Source organism: Eretmochelys imbricata, chromosome 5, assembly GCF_965152235.1.
Source record: "Eretmochelys imbricata isolate rEreImb1 chromosome 5, rEreImb1.hap1, whole genome shotgun sequence".
Classification (NCBI taxonomy): Eukaryota; Metazoa; Chordata; order Testudines; family Cheloniidae; genus Eretmochelys; species Eretmochelys imbricata.
Genome location: NC_135576.1, coordinates 102950782 through 102971673, shown reverse-complemented (window position 1 = coordinate 102971673; position 20892 = coordinate 102950782). Strand labels below are relative to the sequence as shown.

At 45.4% G+C, this 20892-nt stretch overlaps 2 protein-coding genes across 3 annotated transcripts in view; both read left to right on the top strand.

The window, feature by feature from the left end:
* Positions 1-5263, top strand: part of PLGRKT (plasminogen receptor with a C-terminal lysine) — a 51298-nt gene extending 46035 nt beyond the window's left edge. For both annotated transcript variants that reach the window (XM_077817639.1, XM_077817637.1), the window contains exons 4-5: positions 1646-1755; positions 5014-5263. In XM_077817639.1, coding sequence (XP_077673765.1) covers positions 1646-1755; positions 5014-5135 — 232 coding nt within the window. In that variant the 3' untranslated portion in view covers positions 5136-5263. The remainder of the gene's footprint in view (positions 1-1645; positions 1756-5013) is intronic.
* A 4702-nt stretch (positions 5264-9965) lies between these two features.
* Positions 9966-20892, top strand: LOC144265225 (relaxin-3-like). The gene is made up of 2 exons (XM_077817634.1): positions 9966-10197; positions 20339-20892. The coding sequence occupies exons 1-2, from the start codon at positions 9966-9968 to the stop codon at positions 20701-20703; spliced, it is 597 nt and encodes a 198-aa protein (XP_077673760.1). The 3' UTR covers positions 20704-20892.

Genomic DNA, 20892 nt, shown 5'->3' with positions numbered 1-20892 from the left:
TTTAAACTCAAAAGTGACTTTGTAAAATGGACCCGTGTTGGTATTTTGCACTTGACTCTGTAGGTAGGCTCCTCTGTCAAATTCAGCATAAAACCATTATCTACAAAGTTTGTGCCACTTTCTTTCCTGTACTATGACTTAATAAGATGACTGTCTATTGACAAACAGCCCCACCGAGGTTCTCTGGATGACTGAAAAATATAAGTCACTGAACAATGTATATAAATTCTCAAAAAACTCTAAAGTTTTAGAAATTAAATCAAGAAACTCACTCAAATTGTATACAAAAAGCCTGTTGTTAGCAAAGCTATACCACTGCATGAAGATGAGCTTAAGGGAAATTCCAGAAACCTTTTTTTATACTTCACTTTAATAATAATAAATAATAATAATAATAATAAAGGTAAAACATAGGAAATAACCGTGTGTAAGGTATACATTTAATGTACACCATGTCTTATATACTACATGTGTGGTGGATCTGGAGCTGTCTAGTAATTTGTGAATGCTGTATTTCTGTAAGTTTTGTTTGTAAGGGGGTTTACTTTATCTTGACAGGCTATTGTGATGTCTACTGTATGCATATATTGAGTTAATTCAATAGTGGGCTTGTCAGAAAATGTACGCAGGAAATGAGAGGGAAGTGGAACCATAGGTACACGTCCCAGCAAACACTTGAGACAAAACAAGAGTAATTAATTTTGATGCTCTGCTTGACCTCTTGCTAGGCCTGCCAGACAGGTTTTCCCAGGAATGATTCTGTCCTTGTGTGGAGGGAAGTTCAAGGCAGCCAGTAGGGATTAAGATTCATGCCATCTCAAGAAGGGGGAGACCCACAGGTTTTTGAGAGCTAAGGTAAACCCAAAATTCAGAGAAAAAAGAAAAGGAGTCCTTGTGGCACCTTAGAGACTAACCAATTTATTTGAGCATGAGCTTTCGTGAGCTACAGCTCACTTCATCAGATGCATCCAAAATTCAGAGGTTAGGAGTCTAGGGTAGGATAGACCTCTTAAGTTATGCTCTGTTCCTACTGTTCAGATTAAACAGTACTTTCATTTTAAGAAGGCTGTTTTGGGTCACTTTATTCACCCCTGGTCACAAGTTCCTGAAGGGAAGAACTCCAGCTACCCCTATCTAGTCAGACCTGCTGGGTAAACACAGTCAATACACAGGGCACGGAAGCCCCAGAACCGAGTCAATGAGTGGGAGAATCATAGGATTCCACCTTGAGAGAGGTAAGGCCTGAGCGGGAGCCCTCAAGAGACCAGAAAAAGGGGTCAGAGATGCAGCTAGCCCTGTAACGATTATGTACATACTACTATAAAACAAAATATATATGCATTTTGGTTTGTAATAAATAGCATATATTGTAAACATCAGACTCTTTTTGTTCCGAAACACACACATGCTGAACCAGTAGTTTGTAGCACTTTAAACTTTTCTGGAGCACAAGAAATGTCTTTCATTTCAATGTTTGGTTTGTTTGGTTAAATAAATGTTCCTTAAAATGTGCATAAAACAGGTTAGTAGTCTTATGAAACATATTTGGCTAAATACCTTCTGTTTGATTAATGAAGCTTTTAGGCTGCTGCTGATCTTACAAAACTTATTGTTATCCCCGCCCCCCCCTTTTTTTTATGAACAGAGCAATAAAAAACAAGAAACCAGGACTGTTCCTTCCAGTGGTTCCCTTAAGCTTTATACTTGCCTACCAGTATGATATGGGTTATGGAACACTTTTGCAAAGGATGAAGGGTATGTATCTGGAAGTTGTTGAGACTTGTAACCAAGCCAAGCACCCTTTGGACTATCTTGTTCTTGACCACAATGTGCCATGCCAGTCCCTTTTGTAGCTCTTTTTGTCTTATGGGCAAGTGCCTAAGCTCATTACTTCACTCTCCTTTCACAGGATATCAGGGTTGGAAGGGACCCTCAGGAAGTCATCTAGTCCAACCCCCTGCTCAAAGCAGGACCAATCCCCAATTTTTTGCCCCAGATCCCTAAATGGCCCTCTCAAGGATTGAACTCACAACCCTACGTTGTGCTCAAACCACTGAGCTATCCCTCCTCTCCTTTCTGTCTCTCTTAAAGTCAGAATTGTTTCCTTCTGTCTGAGCTTCCCCAGCAGAGAGAATCCATCCTAATAGCCTTCACCACCAATTCAGGTAGTCTTAAGTAAATACAAAATTTGAGAAAATCAAGAGAAAAATCATAATTAATATTAATTGGAATGTAAATACAAATGGACTAATACTAACAATTTTAGAAGAAGTGACAGGTTTAGTTAGTTCTCTCCAGTTTCTGTTTTGAAATTTAATAAAAGTCACCCTTTGTATGAATGTAAGTAAGTAAGGTTTCAGAGTAGCAGCCGTGTTAGTCTGTGTTCGCAAAAGAAAAGGAATACTAGTGGCACCTTAGAGACTAACCAATTTATTTGAGCATAAGCTTTTGTGACCTACAGCTCACTTCATCGGATGCAGTCTTTAAGGTGCCACTAGTACTCCTTTTCTTTTTGTAAGTAAGTAAGAATCCCCAGTAAGTTAGTCTTAATCATGTGCATCCTAGAGAAATACCTGATGATAGAGCCTATCAAAAGTAATAAATTGAAAGTAACATTGCATATGGTTGGTCTCTTTTTCTACACTATAGAAAAAGGACAATGAGGAGCTATTAGTATATATTTAGACCTGGATTCAGAATATGACTTGTCCTTAGAATATGCAGCCCTTGAATCAATTTAATGATCAGTCCAGATAACTTTCTGTAAAGCACAGATGAGGCAGGTGCAATAACCTCTAATGGAAAATATAAAATACAAAATACTCAGCTATAAAGATTTATTTTCAAAATGTATACAGCATTGAGCATATATGTAATTGCACACAAAACTATGTTAAAAGGACATTGTTAAAGTTCCAAAGTCAAACACTCAAAAGTTAGGAAAAAAACAGAATTAAGATTGCCTATTCAACCTTAATTTGACCCCGTTGTACATATAAATTATGACACAGTCATACATGTTCACCAACACAGAATCAATAGTTTTGTCTTTAGAGCAGTAAATAATGTGCAGTAAATAAGTAAACAAAATATTAAATAGCTTTTCATTAACTGAGCATTGTCCATCTTGTGTACTGAATGAGGCAGTGGTCTGTGCGGAAAAAATAGTGTGATAGTTAATTAAAGACTGTGTTAGGCACATGGGAGCTGAATTAAGGTTCCTTAATTCTAGTATTTTTTTAACTTTTGAGCACTTGATTTTGAAATCTTCATGTTCTTTCTAACATAGTGTTTTGTGTGTAACTTCCTAGATTTTTAAAAAAGCAAACTGAAAACAGAAATTCCATAATGTGGCATCACTGACACCTACATGGGTCATCAGCCAGACTGGAACCTTTAGACGTACTGCACAGACATCTGTCACTTGAGCTAGCTGAGTAAATGCAAGCAGTGATAGGTTATCACCCTTTATGTGGAATTGCCCTAGAGGGGTACAGGACACATTGCCAGTGAGTTTCATTGTGTTTGCTGATTGCAGACACTTTGGAACCTTGATATCCATTCCAGGTTCTGGAGAAGAGCATTCTCAATGGGAACAGATTCTTCTGCCCTGTTCCTTCCAATTTGTCCCAGTCAAAGCTCTCTCTCTCTTCCCCACCTCTGGCTCCTGTCCCTGTCTCCACTCCTCAGGCTTCTCATCCCAGCCTCATTGCCCAGCATGTCCAGTTCTCAGCCTCTGGACTCTTTCCGTTTCAGTCCCTGTCTCCTTGCTCAGTCCCCTCTATCTCCCTATCCACATTTTACTTGACTGGCCAGTCTCCATCCCCAACCCCACTTCCCACTTTTCCTGCCCCAAGTGCCTACCAATCCATCTCCCTCCCTAGCTCCTTGTTCAGACTGTTTCCCACCCAACTCTTCTCCTTGCCCAGCCAGTCTGTCCCCACAGTAGCTCCTCATCCTATCCCAGTCTGCCACTCCTTGTGTTGGTTCCCAATCTTCTTCTCCCTATCTTCTGCTACCAGTTTTTATCCCTGCTCCCTCACTCCTCTTCTTGTCTCCGTCTCCTTGCCAGCCAGTCCTCCTCCCCCGCCACCAGGTCTTTATTTCATCCCAGTCTACCCCCAGTGATGTATTGGCTCCCTGTTTCACTCCCCACTCCCTGCCATCAGCCTGCAGTTAGATCTCCCCTCCCCTCACCTCATTCCATTTTCCAATTTACTCCCCACTACAGGTCTCATCCTAGTCTCCTCTGTATTCAGATCAAGCAGCTTACTCCTCCACTCAGCCTGGCCTGTCGGGATGGGGTGGGAGTCCATTGAGAGTACAGGAGAGACAGTATCCCTGTTGTCTGTTTTGGTGCCTGGCCCACAGTGGAACGGAGCCATAATTGCAGGGAAATCCTACTCAGTCCCGGGCTGGAGCATGTTCAATATGGACAGAATTGTAAAGAAATTTAGCTGAAAAACTCTAGCATGTCTCTGCTGAGCGTGTGCAAACTGCCATTTTTCAAAGGCTTATAATTTGGCCAAATTTGGGAGGATTTTCCTGGGGATGGGAAAAGCATATCCCTGACACAAAGTACATCTACTAAATTTCATGTCCTTGCTCCAAAACATGGGGGCACTAAAGCTTCTCAAAGAAAACGTTGCCAGAATTTTTTAACATGGGCAAAAAAGCATTTTTCCTTAGCCTTGTTCTTGAAAATGAATGAAATTTTCCAAATAAATTTAGCCTAAGGCAGGCACTTGGCATGGAGAATTTCAGTCCAAATGCTTGGCAAAATTCTAAGCAACTGAAAACAGGGTCTTATAATGAAAAGTGTTGGGCAACCTTAAAAATAAGTTGTACTACCAGCCCCAGTTATAATAATTATTTGAGTAAATATCTAATATTCTTTAGTTATTCAAGCCCTCAAACAAAATATATGCAATTTCTCTGAAAACTGATTTTTTGTTCTTATAAAAGTGCAAAGATGCATTTATATCTCATCCTTTTTTTTTTCTTTTTTTTAAGGTGAAGCAGAGAACATACTTGACACAGAGAACACCTTGCTAGAAATGCCAAAAGGAGCCCTCACTTTTGAAAGCCTTGAAAAAGCCAGAAGAGCTCAGAGCAAGTTCTTTATAGAAAAATAAGAAGACTGTAACCACTCAATACTTCAAAACACAAAATTATTTGTAATCATGTTGCTGACTTAAAATGTCAAATTATTAGTTTTGAGAACACAATCTTTTTAAAATAAAATGAATTTAATTTAAAAATAGGTTTTTTTCAAGGCAGTGTTTTTTCTTTTTAATATTTTCTGCATTTACTGCAAATATTTTAATTTCAGTAGTTCTTGTTTATTCCCTAGCATGACACATCATGAATTCCCACTCTTCAATTCTAACTTTTGTGACCGACTCAGAGCACTGGGGTACAGGACTCTGGTCCTATTTGGGATCCAGGAAGTGGGTGGGCTTCTGCTAAAGGGTTCCTTCCCCCTCCCCCCACACCTAAGCAGGGGATCCACAGGACCTGGAAGCCAAGTGATTCTGAGGGACAGCTAATAACAGGAACAGGCGTGCGGTCAAAGGGTCAAACAAAGGGAGCCTGATGGCGACACCTAGCAGAGAACCCTGGACAGCGCCCACTGCTCCTCAAAGGCGTCGAGGGAGTCTGTGGACACCGCCCAAAGGAACTCTGCCCGGATGCGTGAACAGATGAAGGATTGGAAATAGGCCCCACAGTCACAGGACTCTCCATCGGCCAGCCTCCTCTCCCTGGTTTTATAGGTGGCCATTTTAGCCTGGGCCAGGAGGAGGTTGACCAGGAGGCTTTGTGGGGCCACAGATAGGGAGTGCATAGATAAGGAGGTGAGGGGAAAAATGTAGCCAGAAACATAACAAAATATTTGTGAGGAGCCAGAATAGGGGCTGCAACCTGGCGTGCTCCAAGTAAACATGCACCAGGGTCTCCCTCATGCTGCAGAAGGGGCAGGTGTCCGGGACGGGGGTAAACCGTGCCAAGTACACGCCCGTGCTCACGGCCCAATGAAGGAGCCGCCAACTGATATCCCTGGCGGGTCTCGGGACCAGGGGAGAGTATAGGCTGGCCCACCGGGGTTCCACTTTGTGTCGGGGCAGGACGCAAGGGTGAGGAAGTGAAGGGTGTGCAGCACGAGCGTGTATAGATGTTTCCTCTGAGTCTGGTAGTACAGGAGTCTGGTCCTATTGGGATCCAGGCATACAGGAGTCTGGTCCTATTGGGATCCAGGAAGCGGGCGGGCGGAGCTCGTCCACTACGAAAGGATCCCCCCCCAGCCTAAGGGGGGGATCCACAGGACCTGGGAAGCCAACTAATTACGGGGGACAACTAATGAAAAACAGGGACGGGAGTGCGGTCAAACGGTCAAACGAAGGGAACCGGACGGGGACACCGAGCAGAGAACCCCGGGCAGCGCCCACCGCTCCTCAAAGGCGTCAAGGGACTCAGTGGACGCCACCCAGAGGAACTCTGCCTGGAGGCGTGAACGGACAGAGGATCGGAAATAGGCCCCGCAGTCGCAGGAGACTCCATCGGCCAACCTCCTCACCCTGGTTTTATAGATGGCCACTTTAGCCAGGGCCAGGAGGAGGTTGACCAGGAGGTCCCGCGACTTAGTGGGGCCACAGACAGGGCGTGCGTAGATAAGAAGGTGAGGAGAAAAGTGCAACCAAAACCTTAACAAAAGATTGGTGAGGAGCCGGAATAGGGGCTGTAGCCTAGCACACTCCAGATAGACGTGCGCCAGGGTTTCCCTCACGCTGCAAAAGGGGCAGGTGTCTGGAATTGGGAATTTTAGAAATCCTTATAGATAACATCACACCATTGCACTTCTATTTCACTCATACCATTCAGAATCTCTTCCCCTCAAAACAACATGAGTCAGGGTGCAAGTGTTAGAACATATTTGCAAACTTGGTCTGTTTATGGTAAAAAAATCAATTGCATTCAAATAGGAACATATTAATCATCACATCATCTAGTGCAATGGCTCTCAACCTTTCTGGACAACTGTACCCTTTTCAGGAGTCTAATTTGTCTTGTGTACCCCCAAATTTAACCTCACTTAAAAGCTACTTCCTTACAAAATTAGACATAAAAATACAAAAGTGTCACAGCACGCTATAACTGAAAAATTGCTTACTTTCTCATTTTTATAGTATATCTATTCCAGTTGATTTATTTTATAATTATTATACTGACATTTCAGTATATAGGATACAGAGCAGTATGAATAAGTCATTGCGTGAAATTTTAGTTTGTACTGTCTTTGCTAGTGCTTTTTATGTAGTCTGTTATAAAACTAGGCAAATATCTTGATGAATTGATGTACCCCCGGAAAGAATGTTCAAAGCACCTTATTTGTGTTTCTATTCTGTTAAGGCCCAATAAAAAATAAAGACAACTGTACATTATTTTTATTATTGAGCCTGCAAAAAAAAACAAAAACCCAAACCCCATATATAGATAGATAGATTACAATGCATTTGCATTTATAATTACAATTAATTACAAGGCAGAGAGAGCAGGACATGAATGGAAGTGAGCAGGGCCTTTTCCTAACTGTTACCCATGCTATGGCTTGTTGTCTAATGGCATCATGTTAATTTTATCTTCTTATCTCACTACCATATTTCACTGGTTACTGAACATTTTTACTTTGTCAAATCCACCCCATATCACTTTTCCCCCTTCTTCCTATTATCTCTGACATACTTTCCTGTGGGGAAAATATAATGTAATTCCCCAATGAACAGACGTCTAACAGACATGTTGATGTTGCTGAGGTCAGAAAGAACTGAGGTTTTGTATTATGATTGGCTGCTGCTCTGTATATTTTGGGGTGCAGTCTGTGATTGAAAATGATAAATGTGATAGCAGTTAAAGAAGGATCTAAACTGGAAGTTTCCTAATTTTTAAAGATTGGTGTGGATTGATATTTCTCTTAAGCAGTTTAACAAACCTTTTAGGTGTTGGAGTTTGTGCAAATAAATTATAAGGACATATTCACCTTACCTGATACTTTCTGATCTCTTATCAAGGACATGCTACTGGGAAAAAGCACACCTGTTTAATGGTTACAAGTGCCAGGAGCCAATACACAATAGTGTATTGTATTACAGAAAGCACACTAATGTTATAGCAAATGTTTTTTGCACACATACTTCCACCAAAAACACCAGCTAAAAATAATAAAAATGGACAACATTAATTTGTGGCAGCTGGACACTTCTGGGACCAAGTATTTTTTAAAAATATCTAAACTATATGCCAAGATTAGTCTCAATAAAGTTGCATTTATAAATGGAGCTCCTTTCTTAAAGAGGGAGCTACACAGCTGCTTTCCACCACCTACCCTGTCTTCAGCCCTAAAAATGTAAATAAAGGTTGATAAGCAATTGAAAGGAAATGGTTACAGCTACATCCACAGATCTAGAAAAGGTATGAAGTGCAGCAGTGATTGTTCTTGTTTTCTTGGTGGAGCGCAGTCCAACATGAAGTACACATGAGGGTTTTTTTCCCTTAAACTTTAAGCCTGAGAATAACTTCTAAAAAGAATTACTCATACTGGAACAACAAACTGACTATACTAGTAACAATTATATCAGTAGCTTACATTTCTCATGAATAAACATAATTTTGCTTCTTTGCTATTGCCTACATCATTCTACTGCAAATATTTGAACACAAAAATATATTACTCTAATTTGTTAACTTGCAGTACAACTACCTTAGCTACTTTGCTTGTGGCTAGATTTGTTCTGAACAGCTTTCCTGCCTGTGATTAACAGTTTCTGTGACTTTGCCTCCAGTTAGAATGAAATTAATGGCAAATTGTTTAAAGAGTGTTGGTTATGGTTGTTCTACAAAAGTTGATTTAAAGTTACACGATATATATAGCAATGCTTCTTTACAATGCACTATTCAAGATATAATGCCTGCATTCAGTGGTGGTTGTGGATGATGCAAAAGTAACTATAGGGAAATGTGACTGAAAGGAACATGCTGAGCAGAAAGAGGGTATTGTTTTAACATCACTAGTAGTAGGTATTTATCAATGTCAAGTTTCAGAGTAACAGCCGTGTTAGTCTGTATTCGCAAAAAGAAAAGGAGTACTAGTGGCACCTTAGAGACTAACCAATTTATTTGAGCATGAGCTTTCGTGAGCTACAGCTCACTTCATCGGATCCGATGAAGTGAGCTGTAGCTCAGGAAAGCTTATGCTCAAATAAATTGGTTAGTCTCTAAGGTGCTACACGTACTCCTTTTCATCAATGTCAAGTTACTGTCACCTCAGGACCATGTGCTCTTTATTGCTCTACCCCACTACCTTTACCAGTGTGATACTTTCATTCCCTTGCTGCCTGTGTGCACTGTATTCAATCCCACTCAGAAGAGGAGGGGGTAGTTTTACAGCCACAGCAGGGTGGCTGAGGTGGAGGAGCGAAGGAGGGTGGGGGCGATGAGGGGAATCAATCAGTGCTGGACGATGCAACACGGGCCAGCTGCAGCGCTGGCCCCAGGGGTGAGGGGGGCAGCAGGGTGCCCCCGGCTACACGCATCCCAAAGGACGTAGCTGTGCCAGGGTCTGGAGGGACAGCGGCTCTTGCCAGCGCTGCTCCTATAGGGCAGGTTTGCAAAGGGGTGGAGTGGGGGTTATTAGGGGAGAGACGGGCACGCAGCTCAAGCCAATAACTCAGTGAGGCCAGGCAGAGGGAGGCGGTGGCTAGCCGAGCCGTGCCCCCCGGGGCTGGGCTGCGCTCGTGGGTGACTCCGCGCCTGCGGCGCTCGGCAGGGTATATAAGGCGGGCGTCAGCGAGCGCCGGGCCTGCAGCACGCGGCGGGCCGCTGGCGCGAGGGCCGGGGGGCTGAGCAGCACGCGCGCCGGGTGTGACCGTCTAGCGGGCGGGTGCCAGGGCGGGTCCGGGCCGCGCGCCGGGATGGGGCTGACGCTGAGGCTGCGGGCGCTGTGCGCGGGGCTGCTGTTAGCCGGGCTGCCGGCGGAGCTGGGCGCGCAGAGCGCCCGGGATGCGGCAGCCGCGGCGCCCCGGGGCGGCGACTACGGGGTGAAGCTGTGCGGCCGGGAGTTCATCCGCGCCGTGATCTTCACCTGCGGCGGGTCCCGCTGGAAGAGATTGGCCCTGCAGGCGGGGGAGCCGCTGCCTGGCGCTGGTGAGTGACCGGGAGCGCGGGGAGGGGGCGGCGTGCTCCCGCGGGGCACCGGGCTGGGACCTGCCCCCCGGGAGCCCGGCTCGCGGTGAGGCGGGCGGGCCGGGCTGTCACCCGTCGCGGGGTGGGGGGTGGCGAGGTGTCCCGCGCACGGCCGGGGCAGGGGGCGGCTGCTGACGGGGCCGGGCAGCGTGAGGCGCAGCCTCGGCTTTCCAGTCGCTTGAGGGCGAGAAACTACGTCGGCGCCCTCGCCTCTGCCCGGCTACGCGCGAGGAGGGGGACGCCTCCAACTTCCCTGCCTCTGCCCCCTCTGCCCCCTTGGGTAGCCTGGTGCGCCCCTTGGCCCGGGGACCAGCGCGAAGCCGCCCCCCACGAGCGAGGAAGGTTAAGCCCCGAGCCCGGGACGTGGCCGTCCCTGCCCCCGCGCAGGCTTCGTGCGGGACCGTCTGGGTACCGCCGTGCCGGCTCTGCAACCCGCGGCCCTCCGCGCACAGGGCTGCTCTGGCTCTGGGCTAAACTCATTAACAGACCAGTGTGCCCAGGTGCTACCCTAATGGACACCCGCAAAGTACCTCAGAGGGAGAGAGACCTTCTTCCTCCATTTAACTGCTAGGCTCTGGCCAGCAGTAAGTGGAACAGAGCTCAGTAAGTTTCGCTGCGATCAAAGGGTTGCTGCTACTCACAGGCAAGGGCAGAGAGAACTGATCTTTCTGCCCAAGAAGGTTGGCTGACTTTCAAGCAACACCTTGGGGAAACAAAGGGCTGCTGTACACCTAAGACTTAGGTCGACCTAGCTCAGTTGCTCAAGGGGGTGAAAAATTCACACCCTCCAGAGCTGTAGTGAAACGCATCTTAGCCCTGGCCTAGGCACTGATACACTGACAGAATTCTTCTGTTGTCCTTGCTTCTGCCTCTCCCAGGGTGGATCAACCACAGTGACAACCACCCCCCTTGAGTCACTGTAGCAAGTGCCTAACACAGCTGTAATGCCACAGGCTCTGTAGTATGGGCAAGTGCCTGCTCCCTGTTATCGCTGCTTAGAATCTAACCGCCTACTTGTTATGAGCACACACTTCAGAGAAAGCTCTACTACCTCCCACCTCTTCCATCTTGAATATGGTGGTAATGGGTTGCAGTTGATGCTTCAGGGACTGACTGAAGAGCAAGAATAGAGCACGGTCCCAAATCACCTAAAAACCCACAAACACATGGGGTCACTTCTACTTTGCTAATGATGGGACATGTTCAAATAAATGCTTCTATTAGTGAAACTTGTTTAATCCGTCATCCCAGGAAAAAAACCCTGGGGGAAAAAAAAAAGAATCATGGCTACACTCACAGCATTTCTCCAATGCAGCCACCGGGGAAGGGCAGAAAACAGCAGTCCCTACCAAGGGGCTACCAGCAGTGGTTGGGCGCTGCCCCCCTCTGGAGAGAGACAAGCTGGAGGAGCAGGCAGCCAGTGTGCTCCCCACCTTCCCGAGGGCTGTGGGGGCAGGCTCCAGCCACTGGGCCCTGTCCCCTGGCATAGGGCTTCAGGCTCCATTCCCTGACTACATGGTGACAGGCTCTAGGCCCAAGCACCCCCCCATCACTGCTGTCTCCCCCAGTGTTCCATTGCCCCAGGTGCCTCTGTACCCCTCTCCCCATCCGGCGCTTAATTTGTCCCTGGGCTTGCTGGGGCTGAGTAAATCTGCTGTGAAAAGTGATATTTGTATGTTTGTTAGTATCACTTTTCACAGCACACATAGGAGCTAGCACGTCTTTTAAAACAAGCAAAAAAACCCAAGAAAGCAAAAGAAACCATAAGAAATAAAACAAGGACATTCAAAGCACCTTATTTGTGTTTCTATGCTGTTTAGGGCCAATAAAGAAGAGACAACTGTACATTATTTTTATTATTGAGCCTGCAAAAAAAAAAACACAAAAACAAAACAAACAAACAAACCAACCTTTCATAAGTCTATTACAATGACTTGGACATAAATAAATATGCACATATACTTTTTCCTAAAGTTAATTAAGTATTTTAGGAAAAATGGTCAGAGCAGCCATCAACAATAGTTGGTGGCCGCACTCTGAGGCCACCAAAAAATGTGTTGAGAACCCCCGTTATAAAAGGTGTATTTATTTGCTTAAAGATTAAACACTTGCACTGTTGTTCAAGACATGTTAAAATGATTCCTATTGTGTATTCAGAAGTCAAAAATAGCAAATGACTGCAAAGCACTTCTTAAGACTTCTGGTTTAGTCAACCTGTACTGTATTTGTTTGTTAAAACTCCTGAATACTAGTATGACTAGACTCGTAGTATCAGACTTCAAGACTTGAAGACTACTTTGTGGAGCTGAGAAATGGGAAGTGACCCCTTCTTTCAGTAGCACATTCTAGCACAAGTCATATTTGGCCTTATTCTTATTCAGCAGGATACAATTAACTCTGATGGACTTCAACAGGGGTTACTGTGTTTTGTGGAGAGAGAACTTGGGTGTAAATCCAGAAAGGGACTTGTGTGTTGCAAGGCTGAGTATTGCCAAGCTTAACTTTTTAGGCACTTAACAGCTCATGAGTAGAATCCTCAGACCCTGAGTTAGGCATCTAGGCTCCGTATACAGTGCATGGAAAGAGTTACATACCTGGGAATGGGATCCACAAAAAGCAGCACAGTGGTAGGGAGCTGAAGAGTAGGGTGTTAGATGCCCAAGCTTGAGCTAGAGGAATGCATTTAAGATCCACAACGAGAAACCCTATTCTGATATCAGGCACCTAATCTGTTTCTCACAAGAACAGCTCAATAGTCCATTGGTGAGGGTACTCATCTGAGATGTGATGAGTGCCTTCACCCCTGGACTAAAGCATCAGGGATGTCTACATCACTTGCCCCTGATCTTCCCACTGTGTATGTAGAGCTAGGTGTGCTTTGAGAACACTTACCTGATTGGGCCCTGCAGGTGAGCTAGTCAAAGGACGCCACTGGGATTTAAGCATGAGATTGAGATGGGCACCTATCCAGAGGCAGAAACCATGGGAACTTATACAGTAACTTCCAGAATTGGTGACAGCTGGGCAGGCATTGTGAGGATCTCAGTGGTGCCTAAATTTTGGAGCTAGGTGCTTAAGTCCTTTTGGGGAACTCTTTGGTCCCTGTATAGTTATTTAATCTTTTCCATTCTATGTATGATATCTTCCTCAAATTTGAATGCTATATTATTTGGTTACTTAGAGCTGGTCTTCATGAACATTTAGTTCGCAGCAAGCTGGGGTGTGAATCTGCCATGGACTAACTGTCCATGTGGACCCTGCTGATATTCATTTAAAAGAGTCAGCAGGGTCCACATAAACACTTAGTTTGTAGCAGGCTAGTATGGGGAAGCTTCACATCGTAGCTTGCCGCAAACTAAATATTTGTGTAGACAAGCACTTACAAGATCAAGGATTTATTTTGATAAAGAAATTTTGCCAAAACAAAATATATAATACAAAATAGAAAGATCAATAATATTCACAGCACAAAGTTAAAAAGATGTTCTGCAACACTACTAAGGTCCCCATCACTGTATACACTAGATTATATACAGGTATTTAAATGGATGGAGGAGGCTAGACTTGATCTTCTATTTATTGGGTTAACTTATTCTGAAAGATCTTTTTAAATAAAATTGTCACATAAAAGGGATTAATCTTAAATACTGATTGAATAAAATTGTAGCTTGAAAAGATTTCCTTTGGAGTAATTCAACTTAAAGGATATTTTATTTACACTGGCCCTTAAGCCTGTTACTGTAAAAATCTGTTGAAGACATCTACATACTCTGAACTATACCCAGCATCAGTAAAACAAGTGCTTAAACAAAACACTGAAATTTCTAATAAACTGGGGTGAAAGAGCAGCTCTGCAAATGTGTGCTTGCAAGTATGACAAGAGCAGTGTCCTTGTAAGAAAGTTGTACAGACTAGTGCAGTCAGTGCAATCCTCAAGCATCAGAAAGTTCCTTCTTGATAGTCAGCACCTAATTTATTCTGCTGTATTTGAGGTACTCAGTATATTTTTCCTATTTATCTGAGCAGCAGGGTAGAAATGGACATGTACTCTTGTAATAGTTGAATGGCTCAGGAAAATTAGATAATTTGATTTATCCTTGTGTTCTGAAATATAATCCATCAGAAACCAATCAAATCAAAGGAAAAGGTACTTTTTAAAAAAAAAGGTGACAGCAGTACATGTACTAGGGCCTTCTAGGAACCTTAAACCGATAACTGTTTTATTTTTCCTCATAGTCTCCTGCTTTGACCTCTCTCTTAGCTAGAGGCACAACCATGCTTTCAACAGCAAGTCATGAGCATTCATGCCACACTAGCTTCTGTAAGATAAAAATTTAGGTAAATAACAAGGGTTTGCCTCAAAAATATGCATTCTCACTCCAAACTTGCATGGTTGCACTATCATCTAATACAGAGGTGGGCAAACTTTTTGGGCCGAGGGCCACATTTGGGTGGGGAAATTGTGTGCAGGGCCGGGGTGGGGGAACAGGCTCAGGATTGGGGAAGAGAAGGGGTGTGGAGTGCATGAGGAGGCTCAGGGAAGGGGCTCAGGGCAGGGAGTTGGGGTGCAGCAGGGGGCTTAGGGCAGGGAGTTGGGGGGTGGGGTGCAGGAGGAGTTCGGGCTCCAGCCCAGTGCCACTTACCTGGGGTGGCAGCGGCGCGCACCAGGGCCAGGGCAGGTTCCCTGCCTGCCTGCCTGCCCTGGCCCCACACCATGCCGCTCCAGGAAGCAGCCGGAACCATGTCCCTGCCCAGCCCCTGGGGGAGGAGGAGGCACAGGGCTCCGAGCACTGCCCTTGCCATGCCTCCAGGTACCTTCCCCAAAGCTCCTATTGGCCACGGTTCCCTATTTCCGGCCAACGGGAGCTGCAGGGGGCAGTGCCTGGAGGCCAGGGCAACCCAGGGACATGATGCTGGCTGCTTCTGAGAGCAGCGCAGGGCCTGAAGTGCCACAGGGGGCAATCCCGCAGGCCGGATCCAAAGCCCTGAGGGGCTGGATTCGGCCTGCGGACTGCAGTTTGCCCACCCCATATCTAGTATTGGTGTCTCTGAATGGGAGCGAGATGGAACTGATCTCGATAAACAGACTGCATCATGAATGCAGGGGCTTATGGACTCACAGCATTAATCCTTCAGTGTTTGTATAGACTTTGAGTCATTTAGTTTGCAGCAAAGCCCTGTCTGGGATGATTTAGTTGGGGATTGGTCCTGCTTTGAACAGGGGGTTGGACTAGATGACCTCCTGAGGTCCCTTCCAACCCTGATATTCTATGATTCATTCAATTTCATGGCAGCCATAGGACCTTTTGTCTTGATCAACTCTTAAAAGCTAACAAACTCTACATGGTTCCCAAAACCTCTGAGGAAGAATAGTCCTAAAACAGCCCATTATCAATTGCTTGGAAAGACATAATAGTCAACCAGAAACTATAGGTATAGTGCTTCCCCAAGTAGTGTGCTAAGTACGGGGGCTACAGTTCTATTTTGCACCTCTAAGAGGTATAGTACAGAACCCTCAGCCTAGAGAAGTGTGTGTGTGGGGGGGGGTGGGGGGAGCCAGGCTGAGGTGACTATGCTGGTTTTGTACTCTGCTGCTTCTGGGGATGCTCCAAGGGCTGGAGCAGCTCTGATATTACTTAGCTGTAGAGGCTTGTTTAAGTTATGGCAGCCTCCCTTCGCTGCAGCACTGCCTAGAAGAACCCAGACATGCCTCCTACACTAGGGCTTTGGAAGGGGTACTTATGTCTGTCTTATGCAGTCCCTGTGCTAGGGAAATCCTCTGAGGGGATACTGGGTTTTTAGGGCTCCATAATACCACTCTACCCCGTTTATCCTAGGGAAAAAGGCTGAAGCAGAGGTGACAATCTTAGCCAGTACATGTCATTTTTTGCATATCACTCAGTTCTGGTTGGGTATACTCACAAGTTGAAATAAAAATTAATACATTTTGTTGAAATGACTTGTCGTCAGAGGACTAACTTCAAGACATGATGAAGTTTAAAAATAAATTGTTCATTTGAAGCAAAGCAGCATCTTGACTATTTTTTCCCCCCCCAAAGGACACTTTTCTGCCATGCTCCTAGTTCAATGTCTGAATTGATTTTGCTGCAATTGTAAAGAAAAAAGGTTATTTGGGGCCCCAAGAGTAGTTAGAGAAACTAATACAAAAGGATTTTGCCTACAATAAAAGGAAGGGAAAACAGGGATTTCACATGGAATGGCTTTTACAGTCCAGGTTGGTGGTGCTTGTGATATCCCCACACTGGCTGTGCTTACACGTACATGAGGAAAGCTTTTCTTTGATAGATTGCATGAAACAAGTGGTTGTCTTGTTTTGTCCTTCTACCCACCCACAGAAGTTCCCAAATTGTGGCCTGCACAGAGTTGGTGTGTAACTAAGCTGCTAGTGTTCCTTCTTTCCAGTTGAGAGAAACAGAGCAGATTGGAGGGAGAGATTAAACAAAGAGCCAAAGCATTAGCTGAAAATATATAAATACTTTCCTAACATTACCCCCTATGTAAGCAACTGGTAGTGTCTGCAAATAGGGGATAGTGGTTCATGCAGTCAAGAATAGGAGGAGGTAGTCAATAAGAATTGAAGAGATGGTCCACATTATAGGCAGCTTGCAAACCTCTAGGGTAGCACTTCTACATAGCAACATTGTTTGATAGAGCCATTTTGACACATTTATACTCATCACACTTTACAATCACAGTTGTACCAGTATGTTCTGTGTCTCCTAAAGCACCTGACATGTTGCTTAGTGCAGTTAGGGAATGTTGAGTAACTAAATGAGTTTGGAATGGAATGGATTTGGAGGACAAACACAAATATGATGCTTGTTGATTCTTCTCCACAACTGAGGGAATCTACTTGCACACAAGAGCTGACAGCAAGCTGTTCAATCTTCCAAGACTCAGATCTAAAACCAAGGCTCAGGAGGCCCTTATCCAACACCACCTCTTTGCTGATGATGCAGCAGTGACAACCCACACAGAAGCTCATCTCCAAAACCTTATGGACAGTTTTTCCAAAGCCTGCCAAGACTTTGGGCTTACCATTAGCCTAAAAAAGACAAACATAATGTTCCATTATGGGGTTGAGGAAGCACCCTCCATCAAGATCAACAGCTATAAACTGCATTGGAAAAGTTGCCACAACAATGTCTAGCAAGAGCAACAATGAGCAAGAGGGTATGGCAAAACAACAAACAGATAGAACACAAAGATCTGTGTGTATCATGCATGGGTTATCAGCACACTTTGGTATGGGAGTGAGACAGGGACCTTATACTCTCATCAGGAAAAAAAGCTCGACAGCTTTCAGATATGTTGCCTTAGTCAAATCTTGGGCATTTCCTTGAGGGATAGTCACCAACACTGAGGTGCTCCAGCATACCCAGCATGCAAACACTTCTCAGATAGAGATGCCTCCGCTGGCTTTGGCATGTGTGCCTAATTAATGATGGGTGCAACCCAAAAGACATCCTCTACGGCGAACTGGCATCTGGAAAAAGACCCAAAGGATACCCAAAAATTGTGTTTCAAGGATGTGTGCAAGTGAAACCTCAAAGAAATGGACATGGATGTGGACAAATGGGAAGATCACACTCAAAACCACAGCCTTTGGAAACGAGCTTAACAAAGGTGTCCGGAGTTACGAGAGGAAGCCATCCAGTTTAGCAAAGGAGAAAAGAGCTTGCAGAAGGCAGAGCCCAAAGAGTTGAAACATCACTTTTAAATGTGACAGATGTGGGCAGAGATTGTGTCTCTCAAGTGGGTCTCTTCAGCCACATCCTCAGCTGCCCTAAAACCAGCTGAGTAAGTTCTTTACCTATCAGGGGTAGATACCCATGGTCCTCTCAAGACTGAAGAATACCTACTACGGTGGGGCATAAGTGTGTTGCAGAGGGCACTTGATCAGTTGGACCATTGTTAAAGCCCTCTTCCTAGATGTTACAAAAAACTCCAGTACAACAAATTCTTGTAACCACAACTCAGTGCTTGTGTGGGGATACAAAGTATTGTACTTGCTTTGCAAGTTCAAGACAGTCCAATTAACTACCCAACACACACTTTGCTGCAATAGATGATCCAGGCATAGGCTTAAGAGCACAGCTGTGGACCATCACCTTCTATCAGCCAGTCAATCCCTAGGACAGCTTTTCTCAAACTGGGGGTCCATGAGGGTTCTCCAGGGGGTCCGTAGGTCCCACTGATCAACTCAACTCCTCCCCACTCCCTCCCAGTGCCACGTGCACACCGAGGAACAGCTGTTCAGTGGTGTGTAGGAGGTGCTGGGATGGAGGAGGAGGAGTGGGGATGGGGTGCACTTGGGAGGAGGCAGAATCACGTCCAGGGCCACCGGTCCAGCTGATCAACTCCTCCTCCCTCCCAGTGCCTCCTGTATGCTGGGGAACAGCTGTTCAGTGGTGTGCAGGAGGCACTGGGAGGGAGAGGGAGGAATGGGGATGGGGTGGAAAGAGGCATGGAAGAGAAGAGGCAGGGGTGGAGTGGGGGTGGGAAGAGGTGGGGTAGAGGTGGGGCCTTGGGAAGGGGTGATGTGGGGGCAGAGCTTGAGGCTGAGTGATGGGTTTGGAGGTCCATGAAAATTTTTAAATCAAAATGGGGGTCCTTGGATTGGTAAAGTTTGAGAACTGCTGTCTGAGGAAATTGACTGTATCTCATAGCTGCTTAATTACCCTTTATAAATGAATAGCACACAAGTGGTGACTTCCCACCTAAGACTGCATGTAACTGCATGGAGCCCTTGTGGAAAAAGGATGCCTTGTCAAGTGTATCGCTTACAGCAGCCACACTGTTGTAGTTATGCTAAAAGCATGTTTATTACAAAACTAGGCTATTTAAAACAATAGTTAAATAAAACAACTCTGTCAGCCAAGGTAGTGGGAGTGCTATTCTTGTCATCTTGTGTTTAGATAATGATTAAGGCTACGTGTGAGATACGGGTATTTTTAGTAAAAGTCATGGATAGATCACAGGCACTAAACAAAAATTCATGGCCCGTGACCTGTCCATGATTTGTACTATACCCCTGACTAAATCTTGGGAGTGCTGCGGGTGTGTGGGGAGGGGGTGCCGCGGGTGCTGGAGGGAGGTGGGGTTGGTGCGGCTGGCAAGCTCTCTATCCAGCTTCTCTGAAGCGGTGACATCCCTTCATAAGCTCCTAGCTCTCATGCTGCCAGCTCCGCAGCTCCCATTGGCCGGGAACCGCTGCCAGTGGGAGGTGTGGGGTCAGTGCCTGTGGGTGGAGGCAGGAGCTGGGGGAGGGACATGTTGCTGCTTCTGGGGAGCCTGCCACCCAGAGCCCTCACCCCCTCCCACATCCAAACTCCTCCTGCTGCTGTCGGGGGAGGGCGGTGGCAGTGGCCCCAGACTGCCCTAGCAGCAGTTGGTGCAACTGGCCCAGGGGCTGCCTGAGCTGCTTGGGCAGCCATAGAACCATAGAATATCAGAGTTGGAAGGGACCTCAGGAGGTCATCTAGTCCAACCCCCTGCTCAAAGCAGGACCAGTCCCCAACTAAATCATCCCAGCCAGGGCTTTGTCAAGCCTGACCTTAAAAATATCTGAGGAAGGAGATTCCACCACCTTCCTCGGCAACGCATTCCAGTGTTTCACCACCCCCCTAGTGAAAACGTTTTTCCTAATATCCAACCTAAACCTCCCCCACTGCAACTTGAGACCGTTACTCCTTGTTCTGTCATCAGCTACCACGGAGAACAGTCTAGATCCATCCTCTTTGGAACCCTCCTCTTTGGAACCCCCTTTCAGGTAGTTGAAAGCAGCTATCAAATCCCCCCTCATTCTTCTCTTCCACAGACTAAACAATCCCACTTCCCTCAGCCTCCCCGTAGCCAGCCGCACTGGCCCACTGCAGAAGTCACGCAGGTCATGGAATCCGTGACCTCCGTGATAAACTCGCAGCCTTCATAATGATTCCTTTATTATTATTTATTATTATTATTATTAGCTGAATGATTGTGATGTAACTTCTAACTATGACCTTCCGCCCTTAGGAACACTATAATTACACCTAATAACTTTGGAATTAAAAAAAAATCTTTATTTTTATTTTAACAGATTCTGCTCAAGCCACTAGTAACAAAGAACTAGAGAACTTGAAATTACAGTCAGTCTTAGCTCCTGGATTGGAGCAGCTGCAGAGAGCCAGCATACCACTTGGACAGCTGACATTGAAGGATTTGTTTAGTTTGTTTGATTATAATGAGTATGTACCCATGTCAGATGACTTCAGTGAATATGTTCGCCAGGTTGAGGATGCTGCCTGGAAGAACAGAGGTGGAGCAGGGATTGCCAATCCCATGGTGTCAAATAGCTCTCCTTGGGCCAAATATCCCAGAAGAAAACGAGACTTGTCAATGGGGGTGGCAGGAGTATGCTGCAAATGGGGATGTACCAAAGCTGATATCAGTACACTATGCTGAGATTAAAATTGTGTTTCTGTATTTATTTTAGACATATGAACTCAATGTTAGTTGCAGTGATGCTTGATCAAGTACTGCATGTAAGGAGGGAAACAGTCTCAACAACATGGCAATTTTGTCTGCAAGCAGCTGTATATGTTACTGTTTTTTCTCTAAAAACTCACAAACTTATGATAATTAGTAATTTTG